Here is an 18,728-nt window from a genome sequence, read left to right on the forward strand (position 1 = left end):
AACTCAGCCAGTTCTAGAGGCTTATGATGAGATTAGAGTGGAATGTGGCTACAGACCCCACATTCCAAGAAAATGCAAAAGTGAAGTTCGTGTTCATGTTTGTATGGTAATGTCAGGGTCCAGGGCCTTGAAGCCCAGAGACTACACCATCTACCATTACTCCTTAGTACAAGGAGAGCTAAGCTTAGAACAGTGTCCGTCCGAGGACCCATTAGAACAAGCAGAACAAAGCTGCTGCCAGCAGCACCCCTTGCAAATCACAGCCCACCCACACACATTTCCTACATTCAAATCTAAAGTTAAAGGTCAGAGTATCCTCCAGGCATTTGAGTCTAGTAATTTATATTGAGCAATTATAAGGGGATCTACAATTTGCTTTTTTGCATTCAACTAACAAGATCTGATGATCACCCATTAAGCACCAGAAAAGCAAAGATCACATCTCAAAGGCACAGTGGAGATCAGGGTCATAACAAAATTAGAACTTAAAGGCCTACGTAATTACATCTGACTGATTCTGGAGGTAGGAAAGACTCCCCCATATCTGCAGGGTCCAAACCAAGAAAAGCCAAGATGGGCAGCACTCATGTTCCAGCAGCTCACTTTACTGTGGCCTCTGTGGTGGTCTGACTGAAAATGGCCCCATGCGAATGCCTTATTCCCAATTGGTAGCCTGTTGAGGAATGACTTTGTGTGTGACTTTGTTGGAGTAGGTATGTCAATGGGGGTGGGTTGTGAAGTATCAAAAGCCCAGACCAGGCCCAGTGCCATTCTCTCTTCTGGCTGCCAGAGGAACAGGATGTAGCTCTCAGTTAAGTCCCCAGCACCAAAAGTCTGACTGCCTGTCAGCCACCATGCTCCCTGCCATGATGATGATGGACTAAACCTCTGACGCTGTAAGCCAGCCCCCAATTAAATGCTTTCTTTTGTAAGAGAAGAGACACATGGTGTCTATTGTCCCAGCAACAGAACATTAACTAAGAAAGCCTTCCTTCAACATTCTAGACCCTTGTGGATCAGGTAGTATGTGCTCACCATGGAACAGTGAGCAAAGACAACAAAAAGGTACTTGTTCTTTCTTCTTCCTCCAAGCTTCTACCCACCTAGACTAATTACTGTTAAGTTATGGAGTGCTAAAGAAGAGCTATGACTGAGTGGCAAAGATCCTAGGTGAATGTAAGCCATGTATCACTTGATTAAATGCCAGCCTCATGAATCTTTGGGACAGATTTGGAGATGTGACTCAACACAACTAGTTTTAATATGACCTATGTTGGGGTCATGCTACCTTCCGGAGGACCTGGGTTCAATTCTCAGCACCGACATGGCAGCTCACAACCGTCTGTACCTGCAGTTCCATAGAGTCCGACACACTCACAGACTTATATGAATTCTACCACAGGCAGACAAGGAAATAATATATCATGTGCCCGCTTCATAAGAAAGCATATCTGGTCTACCTGTGGTCAGTCCCCATTTAATCTCAGCTCATCTGGACTAAATAGTGTTCAACCTGAGGAGTACACTCAGATGGAAAAAAGGATGGGTGCAGAGATGTCCAGAAGATGCATAAAACCCCAGCCTGTCCCAGGAAATAGACAGGCTTCAGCCATGTCTGTCTCTGTGTCTCTAAGTCCTTTTTTCATGGTGTTTCACAAGCAGAAACAGCTGGAACTGAGGTCAGCTCCGCTCTAGTCAAATCAACAGTAGTGGGAAGGATGGAGGTGGTGAACATCGACACAAACTGAAGCTGCGGACCCACCCTATGCTTTGTGCCTTAGGGAACTGAAAAATCAGGGCCCAGCATTTGGGAGGCAGCCCCAGCTACTGACAGAGAACAATTCCATAATCACTCTCAGTGGCCATCTATTTGGATGATCCCAAATGGGGTCACAAACCACAGGTTGAGAACCACTGACTTAGAAGAATGAGGTCTCTATAAAACATAGAAACATAAATGGCGACCATGTGTGACTTCACCACCTCAAATGAAAACCTAAAAGCTTGAAAAGTAAAAATCAAGACAAAATGCTGTGCATGTGCATGTGCATGTGCATGTACGTGCACATTATGTGCTCTCACGTGCTCTTACTTGTATGAACCTATGCAGCTCTATAAATGAATATACTCATTCACATTCATGGACAAAAACTCTGAACTAGTTACTAAGACCACATTTTGGAATTCTGCCAGTAAGGAAATCTCTTCTGTCCCCTTACTACCCTATGAACCCATCTTTAGAAATCATAGTCCTGGAGAAATTGCAATTCTGCCAAGATTCCTAGGAAAGGGAAACCATCAATGGTCTGTGGTCCCCTAGGACTTATCAACCCTACCATGGTCAGAAGCATGAAGGGCTGATGGTTTGTTACCTGTTTTAGAACAGCTAGCCCAGCCCTTCCTATGTGCCTCAATGGATCTGCCTATATAATCATACTCCCTGTCTCCCAGAGCTGTGAGAAAAAATATAGACAGGAAATTTTCCATATAACAGCAATGGTCTATCCTACAGATCTTAAGAGTTACCCCAAGGGAATTTTGTTATTGGGGGGGGGGGGGGGGGCACAACACATAACTGTACACTGCTTACTACAGATCCTTGACAGCCAAACACACTCATCCTATTTAGGTGGTTCAGCTGTGTGCCTGCCTACTCAGGACAGCTACTGCAAGCCCTGGCAGAGAACAAGAGAGCCAGGGAGGTGGCTTGACAGGTAAAGGCACTGGCATCCAAGCCTGATGACCTGAGCTCAATCCCTCAGACACACATGGAGAGAATCAACTACCAAATGTTGTCCTCTCACCTCCACAGTAAAGCTGTTCTGCACACAGGCATACAAATACCAATGTACTAAATGTAAATCCTAATAACAAAAATTAAAAACAAAAGCAAACAAGAAAATAGACCACAATTATCCCAGACAAGCTTGTGCCATCTATAGGCCTAGTTGAACACCCAACTCATGGTTCTCAAATGACAATGAGGAAGATGGTGGGTGTTCCCATACTCTGTAACTGGTGGAGCACTCATATAAAGGAAATATTAAGAATACATGCTATGTGTCTCTACTCCCCACGAACTCCAATATCCTACTATGTATCAATCATAGTGTGGGAGTTCAAGGCATCCAGGAGGAAAAGGGAAATCCTATCTGGAAACTATCCCTGTCCCACTTGTGTGACAAGCCCTACTTCTCCAGCTTCTTGATTTCACTTTGATGGGTGAACTAGGCATTCACTGGCACACGAGAAAGCTACTCACATGGAGGATTACCTGTTTCCGTAAGTCCTGAGCCGACCGATGTGGAGGGGGAGGTTGGTGGTTGGCAGGAAGCCCCTTGGCCAAGGAGCCTGCAGAGGGGGTGGCTGTGGGCTGGGCCACTGAAGGCGGCTCCCTTCGGCTATCTGCCCTGTGGTCGATGTGCTTCTCCTTCGCTGGAGTGGCCTCTTTGCTTTTGTGTTTTTGAGCGGGTTCTTTCTCCCGTGTTGACCTGTTGGAGCCATTGAAGACTAGAAAAGGAAAAGGGGGAAAGTGAGTGGAGCAACCATCCGTAGTTTAAGTAGTCAAGCCTTCTCCAGAGAAAGGGCCAGCACCCAAAGAGAATCGGAAAGGAAATGAAGCTGATTAAAAACTCAACATTTTAAAAGCAAAGTTAGCACATACGCTTTTAAGGTGGGTATTACGATTCCTTCACCTGAGTATATTAAGTGGTAATAGAATTTATTAAGATATAAATCGAGGAAATACATTCATGATTACAGAATGGAGTAGACAGCAGAAGTTGTCCTCTGATCTGACCAGGAGTGAATCCACCTCACAGGCAGGAGCAGGGAGAAAGGGTTATGTGACTCTTCTCCAACTCCTTATCAGAGGTCATGTACAACAGCCGGAAGCACCACCTCCCTTGGGCCTTAAACTCAAGGAGGTCAACCTAGTCCACACATCCAGTTCCAGGGACAACCTAGAAGGTAGAAGTCATTTAAAGTGTTCTTTCTTGTGCAGGTGATAGCAAGCATTGGAAGCTCACCACTCTAGCTGTCTGTATGAAGAATGGGGTTCTCCTCCAGGTGGGCAGGAGGGGCGCTTGTTTCGGCTGTGTGAGCGACTGGTGGAGGAAGAGCTACTGTGTGTTTAGCTCCTTGATCGGGTCTTTACACTACATGAGACCCTCTACTGGTGCAAATCAGTTACAATGACCTTAATTACAAAACAAAAGACAGTCCGAGGTGGGGGTTGTACCTTTCAGTTCCAGCACGTGGGAGGCAGAGGAAGGTAGATCTCTGAGTTCAAGACTAGCCTGGTCTACATAGTGATCTCCCAAACCACCCAGGGCTATACAGTAAGACCCTGACTTAAAGAAAAAGAGTCCTACCAGCACATTGCTGATGATGTTTTACATTTTACAACAAAGCAAAGACATCTCTAGATTCCAAGGGCTAGCTCATAACATTCTTAGTTTTTGGAATACAGGAAACAGATTAATGATTCTAAAGATTTTTACCTGATAGTTGGAAGCATATTAAGTTACATACTTTTATGTCCAAAATGACTACTAAGAGGATAGATACTATCCAGTCTTGTCTGGTGATGCTGGGAGTGATGATCATCCTAGCAATCTGCCAGCACTTCAGCACTAAGGGATATTGATGCTAAGCTCCTAAGGTCAGTAGGTCAGGTGCAGCCAGTGTACTTGTTTCCTAATAATAAAACATGGGGGTTTTCACAACACAGTCCCCTTGTAAACCTAGGAAATAACAATGTTACTTTTTCAAGTACACTTTCTGTTTCTTTTAGAATGACATTGATAGGCTGACCTAAAGCTCAGATGCCCACCTTAAAAACGTATGTGCTAACTTTGCTTTTAAAATGTTGAGTTTCTTTGCCTTCATGTTTAGGAAGCTCTCCCTCCCACAAATACTGGAAATTGCTTCATCTCAACCTTCTATTTTTTTCCCTCCTCACATAACATAAACATTATGTTTATGGTATTACACGATAAGATACGCAGATCTATGAAATGTTAAGTAAGTTAAGCTAATGAACGTGTTCAATATTCCCAACATATGTACTGACTTTGTGAGAACATTCACTTTGGATCTTCTTTCTATGGGTACTGAATTCAGCACTATTAACTGAAGTCATGTTGTGACAAACAGCTCTCCATGGAACACAATATTTTCAAAATTAAAACAATCTGAATTTCCTTCTAAGCCATTTTCCTCATTTAATTGCTTAAAGGTAAATCTTCTTTTGCATAGCACATCTCCCCTATCTGGATTAACTGTGAGCAGCAATCTCAAGGGTTCTTCCAGGACCAGCAATTACATACTTAAAACAAATTTTAGATACTGAAATAAAGATGGTGTCTCATTTCTTCTCTGTTACACAAGATGCTACTAGATGTAGGGAAATGGATCAGCCAGAATGGTTGCATTTACTCCAAGTGTAAGTAACTAGCCACTGGCAGAAACCATCAATCACACTCCCACATCTGCAGCCGGGGCCTGCCTGGAACAAATGAAGAGCATACTTATGAGCAGTCGTACTTAAATATGACCAAGAATCAAGAAGGTACATGAATCCAGGCAACTCTTGACTGTTTACTAATTTCGTAAAGCAAACAACACAGCTCCTTTATTCACAACACAGGAGGTAGCTCCAATACCCTTAACTGCTTTCTTATTTATTTCTACTAAGACAAACAATTCACAGTATACCCTGCTTTTAAGCACTAGTTTTATAGCTATTTGTTTTAGTTTAAAAGACAGAGAAGCAAAGATATTCTCTGGATTTATCATATAATAGTAGTAGTATTTGAAGTCCAATTCTTGGCTCTGATATTTATTACTGGGCAAGCGACTTGATCCTTGGTTTTCTCATTTGTAGACTGAGGATAACAGATGTTCCTGCAAACAGCCACTGAAGAGTTAAAGGGACTCTCTCAGGAAACTGCATCACCATATCCTGACCAGGTGTGCTCTAGCTTCCTATCTTTAGGGGCAGGTAGAGGGCAGGTGGCCTAAACACTCCTTTGCAAAGGAATCATGTCAGCAACCAGTTCTAAGCTGTGTGTGGACAGCATGTCCTGACCTAAAAAAGGAAGATCCTTCACCAGCACTGCCTGTATCTGAAAGGGAAAGGCACAACCCTCTACTTCCAATGGAATAGACTTGGAGGACTTTCAACTACTAATCCTTCTTCCCAGGAAAAGGCTGGAAAGCAAAGACCTGGAACCAGAGCTGAGCTGTGCAATACTGGCTGCAGCGGGTGGTGAGGGAGGCCAGCGCCATCAATGCAGTTGAACAAAGCAGCTGCTCTGCAAATTGCAGCAGTGTGCCTGCTAAGGAGTATTTTAATAAGACGTCCTAGGAAAGAGGAATGAAACAAACTGTGATTTGCAAACAAAAGATGCTTTTCAAATGAATCTTGCTGTAATGATCCTGCTATTTTATAGAGCAATACACCCGAACGGCAAACACAACCAAAAAGTCACATCGTGTGTTAAATGGAGAGAAAAGGGGAGGGAATGATTGGGAAAAGACGAAGCCAAGGACAAGGTATAGTTTGTGCTTGACAGCTCATTAATTTTAAGTGTCGTGGGAACCTGCCAGTTTTATTCCTCCAAGTAATTATCTTTTGTCTTAATTTGTAAGATTTTCAAAAGAAAGGGATAGAAGGGAAAGGGAGGTTTAAAAAAAACCAACACTTCACATTCTATGTGCATGAGACAGAAAGGCATCAATGTATAGAAGTTCACTACAAACTGTCCTCAATTAAAAGAAATAATTGGACTAGTTTCTTTAAGCATCCATCACAGCAAGCCATATTAGGAAATGGTATTGTCCTCAGATACAAATAGCTTTACATAATGAACAGAGACTGATATATTGATTTGTATACACTTACTCTGAAAGTTAAATGCTCTATGGACAAGTGTTTTCACACCATAATAAACAAAATCTGTAAATCCTAAGCCTGATATTTTGATTGAAGGTCACTTCATTCTTGAAAGAGAAAGATTTCCTTCCAACTAGGAGTGAAAAAGACACAGGCAAGAGTAGTTTCTTTAGTAATGCTTTTTTACCGCAATTATGTGAGAAGTGGAAAGCTACATTTCCATGGGGAAATTCACATTTAAAGCTCCCAGGAGTGAATGGCACTGCCCACGAGCTCTGTCTACACATTGAATTCTGGGCAGGCTTAAGGCAACCTATGAAGGAGTATCTAAAACTCTCACATACTCTGGCTTACTAACACATCTGTGCCCGGCAAACCAGCTGCCCACCTCATCTGCCTTCTAATACTTGCTCAAGTATTTTGCATGAGTATTACAGTGTGTTGTGTGTTCTTCAGAGAAAGACGCTATGCAAATATAACATGGGTGATCTTGTTGAAAGTTGAAAGCTCTTGCTAAAATGGCAAAGATGCACATTTGATAAAAATCAATTCCTTTTAAAGAAAGCTGACAAAGCCAACAATCTGGTCTCTCACCCTGTCTTGCTTAATTACTCCTAATAAACAGGACAAATGCCAGAAGCAAGTAGTTACTAGGTAAACACAGTAATAAACAAAGAAGTCCCTGTTTGATAGAAGTTCCTCCACATTTTGAGACTATTCCCTGTCTCCTGAGAGCTGATGGGGATGATTGGAAACCCAGAAGCATGATCCAGAAAACTTTCCCTGCTCGCAGGAAAACACCAGGCAAGCAGCAAAGACCTTCAAGACTGAACAGATGCAACGAATTAACAAGAACATTGTCCCTGTCTGACACCATCCCTACAAAATAGAGGGTGAGGAGGCAAAGAAGGAATCATTGAGGAAACAAATTAAGAAGGGGTGTACTATAGACAAGAGAAGAGATCCACAAATTTCTGGTATCAAGCCAGGCATTTAAATGTAATCTTCATGTTATTACAAGCTGTCCTGACTTGAGCAAGGCACAGGCTCCATCAACTGGCTAGCATTAAAGCCTTGTTACTGTACAAACCTGGCACTTGCTTCCCTGGAGCCAGTTCAATTTTGAGCTTCTATTGTCTGAAAACAATGGGATGTCTGCCAACTGGTGCCAACATTTCAGGAGGATTTGACGGTAGCATGTGGGTACTCTAACCTGGTTTGCCCTGAGCCAAAACTAAGCAAGAACAGTAGGAAGGACAGTTCTAGAGTTCCTTTGTGCACTCTGAGTGAGAGCCATCACCAAGCCAAACTCACCAGTCAGAACCTTCAACACTCCAAACACTTCAGCTAGCCCAACCCAAGCATCTTAATCAAGTTTTATTGGTTTGCTGTGTCTGCAAGAACAGACTGGGATTCTGTCTCACTGTAAGAGGAGAAAAATGTAGTGTGGTATACTTTGGTTTGAATTATCCTTCCTCATACAACAGACAAGGTCAAGCTATACAGCTCTGACTGGCCAGGAACTTGCAACAATACTGCCCTAGCCTCTCAATCGCTTAAATTACAGCATGAGGTAATTATGTCTGTGTACAAGAATTAAAGTATGGAATTTTTGAAGCTAAGTGAATCTGCATGCTTCTCTGTGGAAAACCACAATTTGGTTGTGACTGTCCAAAGATCTAAAAATGGGAATACATTATGGGTAATGATGTAAAGTAACTATAGAATTGGATATATTTACCATTTAAACACACTTGTTACTAATGTAATCATTAACTCATGATATTAAGTTTTAATGGCTGTTAATAATTTTACGATAACGTGTCAGGACAAAGAAAAGATCATAAATCAAGATGAATGGTTTGTTGCTGAAACACGGTTACCTGATCCTCTTTGCCCCAAATATAACACTGGTAACATTATGAGCCCTAGCCTGGACAGTTATTTCAAGGTGTCTGCCCTCCCTCAACATACCAGAAGGACCATGGGGGAAGAACAGCTGGGCAAATGGAGAGCAGACAGATGCATTATTCATAGAAGGGGTGGGGCATTAACTTGTAAAGAATAGATGAATTTACAGTTTGGGGTTTATGAAACTCTGCATTCAAAAGACAGTATGTTCTGAAAGGGAAACCATATCTGAAGTATATAATAAGAATTCTGGCTCACTTTTGAATTTCAATAAACAATCACAATACACTAGGAAAAAAGTCCATGAAATATGGGGTGTACTCTATTGACAAGGCCATTATACAAAGTATAATGGTAAAGGGAAATTATCTTCAGAATGAAAATACAAACCTAGGGGGGGAAGGGTTTGAAAATGCAGAGAAGAATCATATTACCCCCCTCCTCCCTCTCTCTCCTTCTCTCCCTCCCTCTCTCTCCTCTCTCCTCTCTCCTCTCTCTCTCTCTCTCTCTCTCTCTCTCTCTCTCACACACACACACACACACACAGAGAGAGAGAGAGAGAGAGAGAGAGAGAGAGAGACAGAGAGAGAGAGAGAGACAGAGACAGACAGAGACAGTCTGGCAGAAACCTAAGCAATTCTTATGAAGGAGATGTGCATGAGAGAATCAGGAGTTCAAGGTCAGCCTCAGCTAGGAAACTCAAGGAAATTCCTAATAGTTACACTCAGTGGCAACTTTGTACAAGGAACTTCAGGTCCATGATGCCACTGGCCCTAGAGACCAAGGTTTGGCTCAGGCATTTTTGGAAGTAGGATCCTACAGAAAAAAAAGTCTCAACACCATATCCAAGTAGGATGAGTCTCAAAGCCCTGAGCTATACATATACACATACATGAACACATGACACAGACACAAACACAGACACACACAGACACACACACACCCCTCAATCCCACACTGATCACTGCCTTGTTTGGTTGGGACTGGGTTGGACCAGGGCAGTCACCAAGGCCCAAGGCTTAGAGTGCTGGTGGCCGCAGCACTGGCAGAAGATCCCTTATCTGTGTCAGGCTACTGTGGACCAGAGCAACTTCAGCCTCCTGGACCACCAAGACCATCCGTGACCAAAGGCCAATTTCTGTACCCAGTATATGCCAATGTATTTTGGTTACACCCAGAAACTTGCCTAGATGAACTGAGAAAGGTGGTACAGCAGCAGGAGGCAGGTACAGCTTGTGTTCACTGTACCTGTTAAGTTGTGCTCAGGACAACTTAACAGCTATTGCTTGGTTAAGTTAAAACTTCCACTAAACCTGTGGGGTTCTGTCCAGCTGGCCTGAGTGTGTGCTTCTTTAAGATGCTGAATGGACCACTGGAACACAGACTTCAGACAATGAGAAGAAACTGGGTAAACTGGCAGGAATTCCAGGAGAGCTTCTACTATTAAGACAGCTCACCAAGCAGTTGTGGCAAGGTGGTTAATGGTAGCACACCTCAGAATCAGTGGATTCTCAGATAACCCTAGGCATATATCAAGAAATTCGAGGCACAGGAACTTTCTAGACTTTTCTAGAGTACAGATTTTTTTCAATTACACGATGAGTTAATGACAGTGGTAAATATGGTATATTCAACTAGGCAAAAACCCAAGAGACAGGATAGGTAGCATCTCTTTGAAGAAAATAAATAAATACTCTAATTATTAGCCAAGTGGTGTGTTAACAAACAGTGCCTCCAGTATGTTGGGGTGTTGGGGAGATAGATTTCATGAATCTGCTGATCCTCCAAGATAAGTTCCAGCCTCACAATCCCTCTTTTTTGGGGGGTGGGGGTGGGGGTAAGGCCCTTGCCTCAACAGGAAAAGTGTAACTGCCATGGGCTAGAAAGAAATATCCTATGGCCACCTTCAACAGAAGCAGCAAGACTCTGGCTCTGCTCCTCAAAATGCTTCCACCACTTCAGACAGGAAACTTGTGCAAATGATTGCTTTTGGCCATCATACAACAAACCCCCGGTGAGAATCCAAAAGCAATTAAATAATTCCAGCTGGGAGTCCAATGGCATGTTGTTAAAAAGACTCCTGAGAAATATCCCTCTTCAGAAAAAAAAAAGATGTACACGAAAGGAACACTAATCTTTGCTATTCCTTCCAATTTCTTTTAAAGGAAATAGAAAAAAACAAACCAAACAAAAAAACATTTGAATAATTTAATGAACTTTCACCAGTTCTTCTGCAGAAGGTCACAAAGAGCTGCAAGTCATTCTGAATTCAATAAATCCTCATCTGCTCCAGTTATCTATTAGCGATAAAATAAACAAAAGAGCCGAACAACTGGAAACACTTTCAATCTCTAAAAAAAATTCCCAATATAAACTTGCATGATACAAGTTCAGCATGCTTTGCAGTTAGATTATGTTATTATATTCCAAATAGTACTTAAGTAGAAGCTCTACTGCAGGCATCATATGATATTCTGTATATGAAAGATTATTTTAGGCAAGCTATTGAAATGAAAGTCCCTGGAGTCACTATTTGTTACTGTAACCCTCGGGCTGCAAACCAAGGTTAAAGAATCAAGTAATGCTGTTCAAGTCATTCCAGATCATGTATTTTAATCAATAAATCCCTTTCAATCAGGCTCGTGCTACTTGTAAAGAAAATGGGGGGCCTGTGTCCTGTTTTCAGAAAAAAAAAAAAAAGCTTCTATCATGATACACTTGGATCTTGCAGGATTTTAGTGCTCAGGTTCTTAATCTAAGAATGCCAACATGCTCAGGCCCAAGAAGATGGTGCAAAATGTGGTCACAAAGAGGTTCTTCTCTCCTGCCACTTCCCAAAGAGACCAGGTACCCTGGCAGCAAGCCATGAGAGCTAGTCTCCAACTACATTTCAACAAAAACAAAGTATATCAGGTAAAAGCACTGCCTATTTGGGTTCCAGACTTTTCAAAATAATGTAGTAAAAGTACCCTGTTTTCTACGCATTGATCTCCCTGCATCCCAGTGGGTTGACCTGTCCAGAGAGAACACAGATGTTTCTGGGTTTCCTGACTTGTCTCGGCATTGCAGCATACAAAGAGAGCTGGATACCAATCTGACAAGAGAAGCCACAGAAGACTATGAAAAGCAGCTAGCTTGCTTACCCCAATTTGTCTCTTACTAAAGAGTCAAAAAAAAAAAAAAAATCTGAGGAATCATCTGGTCCACAGTAATGACAATTTCACCCAGCACTTCCTGGCACAAAATCTAAGTGAATCTAAGTACATTCACACTGAAGGTAAAGAAAGATCCAAGAACATAGAGATCATCTAACCCTGCATTTCTATTTCTTAGAAAAGAAAACAGAAAATGAGGCACCCTTTTCACCCACAAACTATTCTAAATCTTGTGTATTCAGGCAGCATGAGAACAGCTAGATTCTAACCAAAGGCACAGGTCATGTCTCACTTAAATGCAGGCTCTAATAATGCAGAACCATCAACCCATTCAGTAGAGTAGCAAATCTAAGCACTGGCCCCATGGCTGGAATACCAAAGAGGGCAGCCTGGGAAACAGTGCTATGTGAAGCTAATCAAATTTGGAGCTCTGTAGGTGTTCTCTCACAAGTAATAATAGCCTTGAACATCTCTCACAGCACAACAAACTTCAGGCCCAGTGACAGGCAATCAAGTACACAGAGGATTATTTTAACCAATCACGAACACAGACAATATCAGAGTAAGAGAGTCAAGAAGCAATGTAGATTAAGGAATAAATCAGATAGTAAGTAAGCATATATATTCTTTTAATTAAAAAAAGAATATATATGTATTTCTAGCATATATACATATACTGAAATGAAGAGGTAAGTATAATTTCATGTTTTGTTCCTATCAATTTACTCTAGATTCTCCAAACAAAAAAGGAAACTAAAATTACATTCTTTCTCAAGATAGCAAACTCTGAAGTCTGTTCTCATTGTAACTCAGAATTTAATCCACGATGAGACAACTCCATCCTGCAGGATCAAGTGTGGCTGCTCTCTGTATTTCTGCTGTCTATAAAGCAATGAGGCTGACTCAGAAGGTAATGAACATCTTTGATCTCTACTAATTAACCCTCCTCCAATTCTTCCCTTTACTATCACTCCCCCATGAGGCTCTTGCAAAGAGCCATGCCATTGCATGTTTGGATACCCAGGTTCATATTTATCAATCACTTCTTTCCTGAGTAGAATACTTCAATTAATTTTCCTCTTAAAACCAAACTCTGCTCATAGTAGAACTATTCTAACTTGATGATTTCATCTTAGTTTCACATTTAAAATCATCAAGCTCCTTACTCTCTAGATTAAAATAATTCCTCCTACCCATCAGGGCATATGAAAGTCTTCTCACACTCAGTCTCAATTATACTTCACCTACCAAGTATATGTTCTTAGATAAGAGGGCAGCAGGCTATCATCCCAGAAAGCAGGTCATACTCCATCACACATCCTGTGCACACCCTCTAAATTCATCCATGCACTTGAACCTGAATGTCAAATGAAAGGCAGCTCTCTCAACAAGTTTCTGTGATCTGACCTAGAAGATGGATTAATGGATTAAAAAAAAAAAAAAAACAAAAAAAAAAACACTACTCCATGATAGTGAGGCTGAGTGAGTTCACCCACTAGAATACATAGAAAGGTAGGAGAAATCTGATTTCACAGTTCTCTTCTGACCTGCATTTATGTGTAATACAAGAATAAATAAAAAATTTCAAAGACTACTGATAATTAAAGCTACAGGTTAACCAACTTTTTTCCATCAAAATTTAAATTTAGGTACCATTTTGTATTAGATCCACATCTCTAATTAAAAGGCTGCATATTCAATGAATGTATGTATGTATCTCTCTCTGTATGAATGCTTGCATATACACACATACTCAAGCATATGAAAAAAATTACCAGTTTAGTGTGCTATTCACAGTGTGTGTGTGTGTGTGTGTGTGTGTGTGTGTGTGTGTGTGTGTGTGTGAAATAATGAACTATAAAATCTATTTCTACGAAACAAAACACCAGGACAAGTCTCATACAGCTTAAATTTGCAGCATACAGAAGCCATATATCATCTGTTTGCATAGGTCATCGTGCCCCTCCCCAATACAGAAGGTAGTGTTTTTCTCAAGGATGGCCACTTAAATGTAATTCAATACTCAAGTCATTTCTTTGTATAAAATCCTCCTCCATCAAGGCTACCTTAGTGATTTCAAAGCAAAATTCCAAAAGTTACTTCTAGTGAAAAATCGCTATAATAAATGTGCATTTTGAATGTCATAATAGTTTTCTACACTATACATACCTGAAGAAAAATCAAAATTAAAAAGTTAACCACAAAACTTTGCCCATGTTGTTGATCATAAGTATTCAATGTTCCTTCTTCTGTCCCATCATCTGTAGTTCCCATGGCAATTATAATAATTTCCACATAGAATATCTTCATTTTTTTATCTAGAATACTTTTGGGCTCTATTAAGTTTTTTTGTCCATAAAGAGTCTGATACTTAAGTACCCTGAAGAAATCTGGCTAAAACCTAGACTGACACCCTTCAAAATATTTACTGAACCCTTATCCAAAGTCTGGCTCATTACTGCCCTTTATACAGCCTCAATGGTAGACCTACCATGTCCATTGTGTACATGCTTATGGGTTTTTCCTTTCCTGGGGGTGGACTGGCACGAAGATGAAGCATTGTTGTTGGCTGTTTTGACATCTTCTGTCTCGTCATCTTCCTCTTCGACATCCTCCTCATCCTGAGAGCTCCCAAAATATACCATACTGCTGGGCAGCGCAGGAGAACCTGGTGGGATAAGACACGTAGTTCATCAACACCAATCTTGACACTCCTTCCAGAATGAGTAATCCAAAGGAAAGGTTTACAAAGCTAGGACCCTAACTGCACGTTGATCACATCACTGCTAGCTGCTACTACTTTAAATTATTTTCAAATATTCCTTAGGTAGTGCAACTCCATCTGCTTGCTTTAGCAATTTCAAGTGAAAGCCCCAGAAGGGGATAATACCATTCACCAAGCACAAGAAATTAAAATTTAGAATCTTATCTGCAATATTCCCATAGAAAACAAAACAACAGCGAGGAATGAATTACACAGGAAAATGTGAGTGAAATGAAAACATTCACCCATATTGTTTGTTGGGAGATTGTTCTGTATTGTGCATTTAACTTACAACTTTGGACATAAGAAAGAAAGAAGCAATCATTAATGGGGGTGAGGTGGGGAGGGGGGTTGGATTTTTTCATTTTACAAGGTCATTCTCTTACTATCTTAATATAAGGGCCAGGTACAGATTTCCACCAACACCCCAAGTATTTACAAACTACTATGAAGTTGTAATAGGATATGGTACTATTAAAATAAATTCCTTGGACTAGAGAGATGGCTCAGCAATTAAGAGCACTTACTGCTCTTCCAGAACATGGGTTCAATTCCCAGCACCTACAGGGAAGCCCTAATTTATTAGTATTTCCTGTTAAAGGGATTCAAGTTCCCTCTTCTGTCTTCCACAGGTACCAAATGGTGCACAGACACACACGCAGGATGTATACATATGCATACACATAGAAATGAATAAAATAACTTCCATAAAACACAAATAAAAGTGTGGGGTTAAAAAACAAAGTGATCTAATCAAAAAGTGTTAACATTTTTGCAATGAAAATAAGAGCTGTTAACCCCACAGGAAGGTCCCTGCCACATACAAGTACAGTATACTTCTTCCCTATAAAGCAAAGCCAATCTAGAGGGAGATCAAATTAAATTACTGGTATACTGTCTGGGACCAGAAGGTATAAAAATGCTGAGATGTTAGGTGTGGTGGATCTCTGTGAATTCGGGACCAGCCTGGTCTACAAAAAGAGTTCCAGGACAGCCATGTATCGAAATACAAAAACAAACAACAAAAGGCAGAGGTAACCCCCTTGGATTCTTCCCCCATTAAACACCACCAAGTACCAGAATGAGTAATTTTAAAGTTCTTCTTTTACACAGCTGTCCTAGGCATGCCCCAAAAGGAAATCTCAAACTTCCTCCCATGGCTGGAAAGACAGTGCAATGGCTAAGAGCATTTGCTGTGCTTACAGACGACCCAGGTTTGATTTCCAGCATACATGTGGTGGCTCACAACAGGGCTTAACCAGTTCTGAAGGATCTAGTTCCCTCTTTTGGCCTCTAATGGTGCACAGACATACATGAAAATAAATCACTTATGTGCACACATAAAAATAAACAATTCCCGGCTAGCTTAGGAAAACACAAAAAGAATCATTAGATACATCCCCTTGCTATTTTCTTTGCTTGCAATCATTCCTAACAATCATCAAAAACCACAGAAGCTGAAGGAAAGATTCAAGGTAAGCACTGGGGTACATGAAACATTTGGGGCGGGGGGTTCCCCCCTAGGGGCTCCAATTCAGTTCTCTGGATTAACTTTTGGAATAGTAACTACAAAATGATTTAATTTTGCAATCCAATGCCAGATGATACAGGCCACAAAACGACGCCAGTGTAAAGCTGCATGTGATGATAAAAGCTATTCTATTCTTGTTTTATTTTTTTCACCTTTGATCAGTGTAACTTAGAATCAGGTTGTTGATAAGAAGAAGGTTCTGAAACCTGAAATTAGCTTTGGAAAAATCATTTTGTCAAAAAAAAGAGCAAAGAAAGTGACATTAAACAGTAGACAATCCCCAAATTGAAACTCTACACCAGGGTCTTTTCAAGGATTGAGACTTGGTAACTTGAGGCTATCAGTTTGTGACCAACAGCAGGGACAAGACGTCCTGAGTCCACACACTAGTCTTGAACCCACTCACTCTGTCAAGTACCCTTTCAAGTGTAACAATGCTCCTCCTTCCTTTACCTGGATATAGTCTACTTCCTCAAATAGGATACTACCACCCTAGACCAACCTATTACTTGTTTAGTTGAAGGGACACTCAGGAATTACTAGCATATCACATAGAAATCAGACACAGACCTCTTAAATATGGGTGGGCCCTTGTATTTGTACAAGTCACTAACCTCAGTATCAGACTGACACAGGTAGAAAAACTAACTTCAACAGTCTTGTGATGCATATTTTACCTCTGTAATTATGGAGTATCCATCGAGGAATCTTGATTCATTCATTCAAATCCTGTTCATTTACTAGTTAAGAGGCAGCCAAACTCACATCAGATCAGAAATGGAGAAGTCGCCATGCTTCCAAAACCAGTACTCTTACTCCATTCTATTATCCAGCTAATACCCAGAAAATAGCTAGTAACAACCTAAAACATCCATAGCCTGAAGCTGTGTACTACAGAAAAGTATTCACTTCCTTATTGTCTATGTACAAGCCTGGTTGTCTAACTTACAGGTAAAAAGTTCAGAGGAGGAATCTACTAGAGGAGGAAACAACAGAGAGCAAGACGGTTTCACAAACCCTCAAGACGGGCATGAGCTATGCCACGGGTGCTGCAGGAAACCAGTTCACAGTCTTCAGTCCAACAAGAAATAAGCACGCGTATGCCGACAAAGTCAATAAACAGATGAATATTTAGAGTCTCTCAAGAGAAAAGGGTGTTTCCCTTCCCCCGCCCCATCACTAAACATCTTGGGCACATAAAAATCAGCTTCATACCTTGAAATTTTACTAAGAAATTTCACTCCTCCAAATGTCAGATGGGTCAATCATTTGAAAACTCTAAGCTCACTGAAGGGGGGGGGGGGGAGGAGAGAGAGAGAGAGAGAGAGAGAGAGAGAGAGAGAGAGAGAGAGAGAACACACGTAAGAGTGGCCTGGGATACAGGTGATTCCCAACCACGAAAACACACAGTTTTTATTTAAAAACAAAAACTTAATTCCTTGGTGGGATTCAAGCCCCTTGCCAAGCTACAGCCATGGCACTGGGAACAGAGAGGCAAAGACAGGGTCAGCCGTTCTTAAGGAGTCCTCTTCTTGGTAGGATACAAGCAAGCCCTCTGTAAGAGGCTAACTAGTAAGAGGTGCTAATTTATCACTCAGAATCATGTCCACTCTCCTTCACAAACATTCAATTGAAATAATCAATGAAGGGAAACGTTTGAAGAACTTAAAGGTATGCATGTGCTTATAGAAATCGCTGATATTTTGGGGTTTTTTGTGGAGCAAGGAAGTGGTTGCTATTCAATGATATAAATAGTATTCTATTAAAATTACAGGCACAGTTTTTTCTCCTGATTATTCAAGTGCATTAACAAATATGTAAAAATAAAGGAGGGAGGGAGGGGGGAGGGAGGGAGGGAGGTGGAGGGAGGGAGGGAGGGATGGAGGGGATAGGAAGAATCAGAGTACAGAATGCATCTGTGCTTTGCAAAAGCTGTATTTCATTACTTTTCAGAATTAGCTGGCAATGTCTCCACAATATTTACTGAAGTGAAAACAAATGTTTCATCTGGACAAAAATCAAACTGTGGTATGTTACAACCACAACAGAAATCATTTTAATCCAAAAGCTTGCTTATTCTAATTTGGGCTTTGGTTTCTATAAAGTGGATTCTTCCCTGTGAATTACATACACAGACCATCCCTCCTTTGCATTATCTTCCCCCCCCCAACCAATTCTTAATCTTAACAAGCAAGCATAGCTCTGCTCTGTTATGAAAAGGCCCTAAAAGGGCTTTTTTTATACACAGCCATTGAGGTAGAGAGTAAAGGACTGTATTTGACCCAATTAACAGGGGATGCATTGAGTTGGCATTTCTCATGGTTCCACACAACCAGAATCTATATACAGCAGGAATAGCTACTCCATGAATCCAATGATATTCATGCCAGATTCTATTCCATACACTTCAGCTTTTACATATACATTGAAACTCATAAAGATAAAGTCTCTTAAAAGAACAGAAGGCAA

At 41.0% G+C, this 18,728-nt stretch overlaps 1 protein-coding gene across 3 annotated transcripts in view; it reads right to left on the reverse strand.

The window, feature by feature from the left end:
* The window catches only part of Jarid2 (jumonji and AT-rich interaction domain containing 2), a 186,656-nt gene that overhangs the window by 23,725 nt on the left and 144,203 nt on the right, over nucleotides 1–18,728 (reverse strand). For 2 of the 3 annotated variants that reach the window (XM_059263106.1, XM_059263105.1), the window contains exons 6-7: nucleotides 14,456–14,632; nucleotides 3,263–3,510 (exon numbers count right to left, since the gene is read on the reverse strand). In XM_059263106.1, coding sequence (XP_059119089.1) covers nucleotides 3,263–3,510; nucleotides 14,456–14,632 — 425 coding nt within the window. The remainder of the gene's footprint in view (nucleotides 1–3,262; nucleotides 3,511–14,455; nucleotides 14,633–18,728) is intronic. The other variant, XM_059263107.1, reaches the window with a different exon arrangement.

The sequence above is a fragment of the Peromyscus eremicus genome, chromosome 5 (assembly GCF_949786415.1).
Source record: "Peromyscus eremicus chromosome 5, PerEre_H2_v1, whole genome shotgun sequence".
In the NCBI taxonomy this organism is placed as follows: Eukaryota; Metazoa; Chordata; class Mammalia; order Rodentia; family Cricetidae; genus Peromyscus; species Peromyscus eremicus.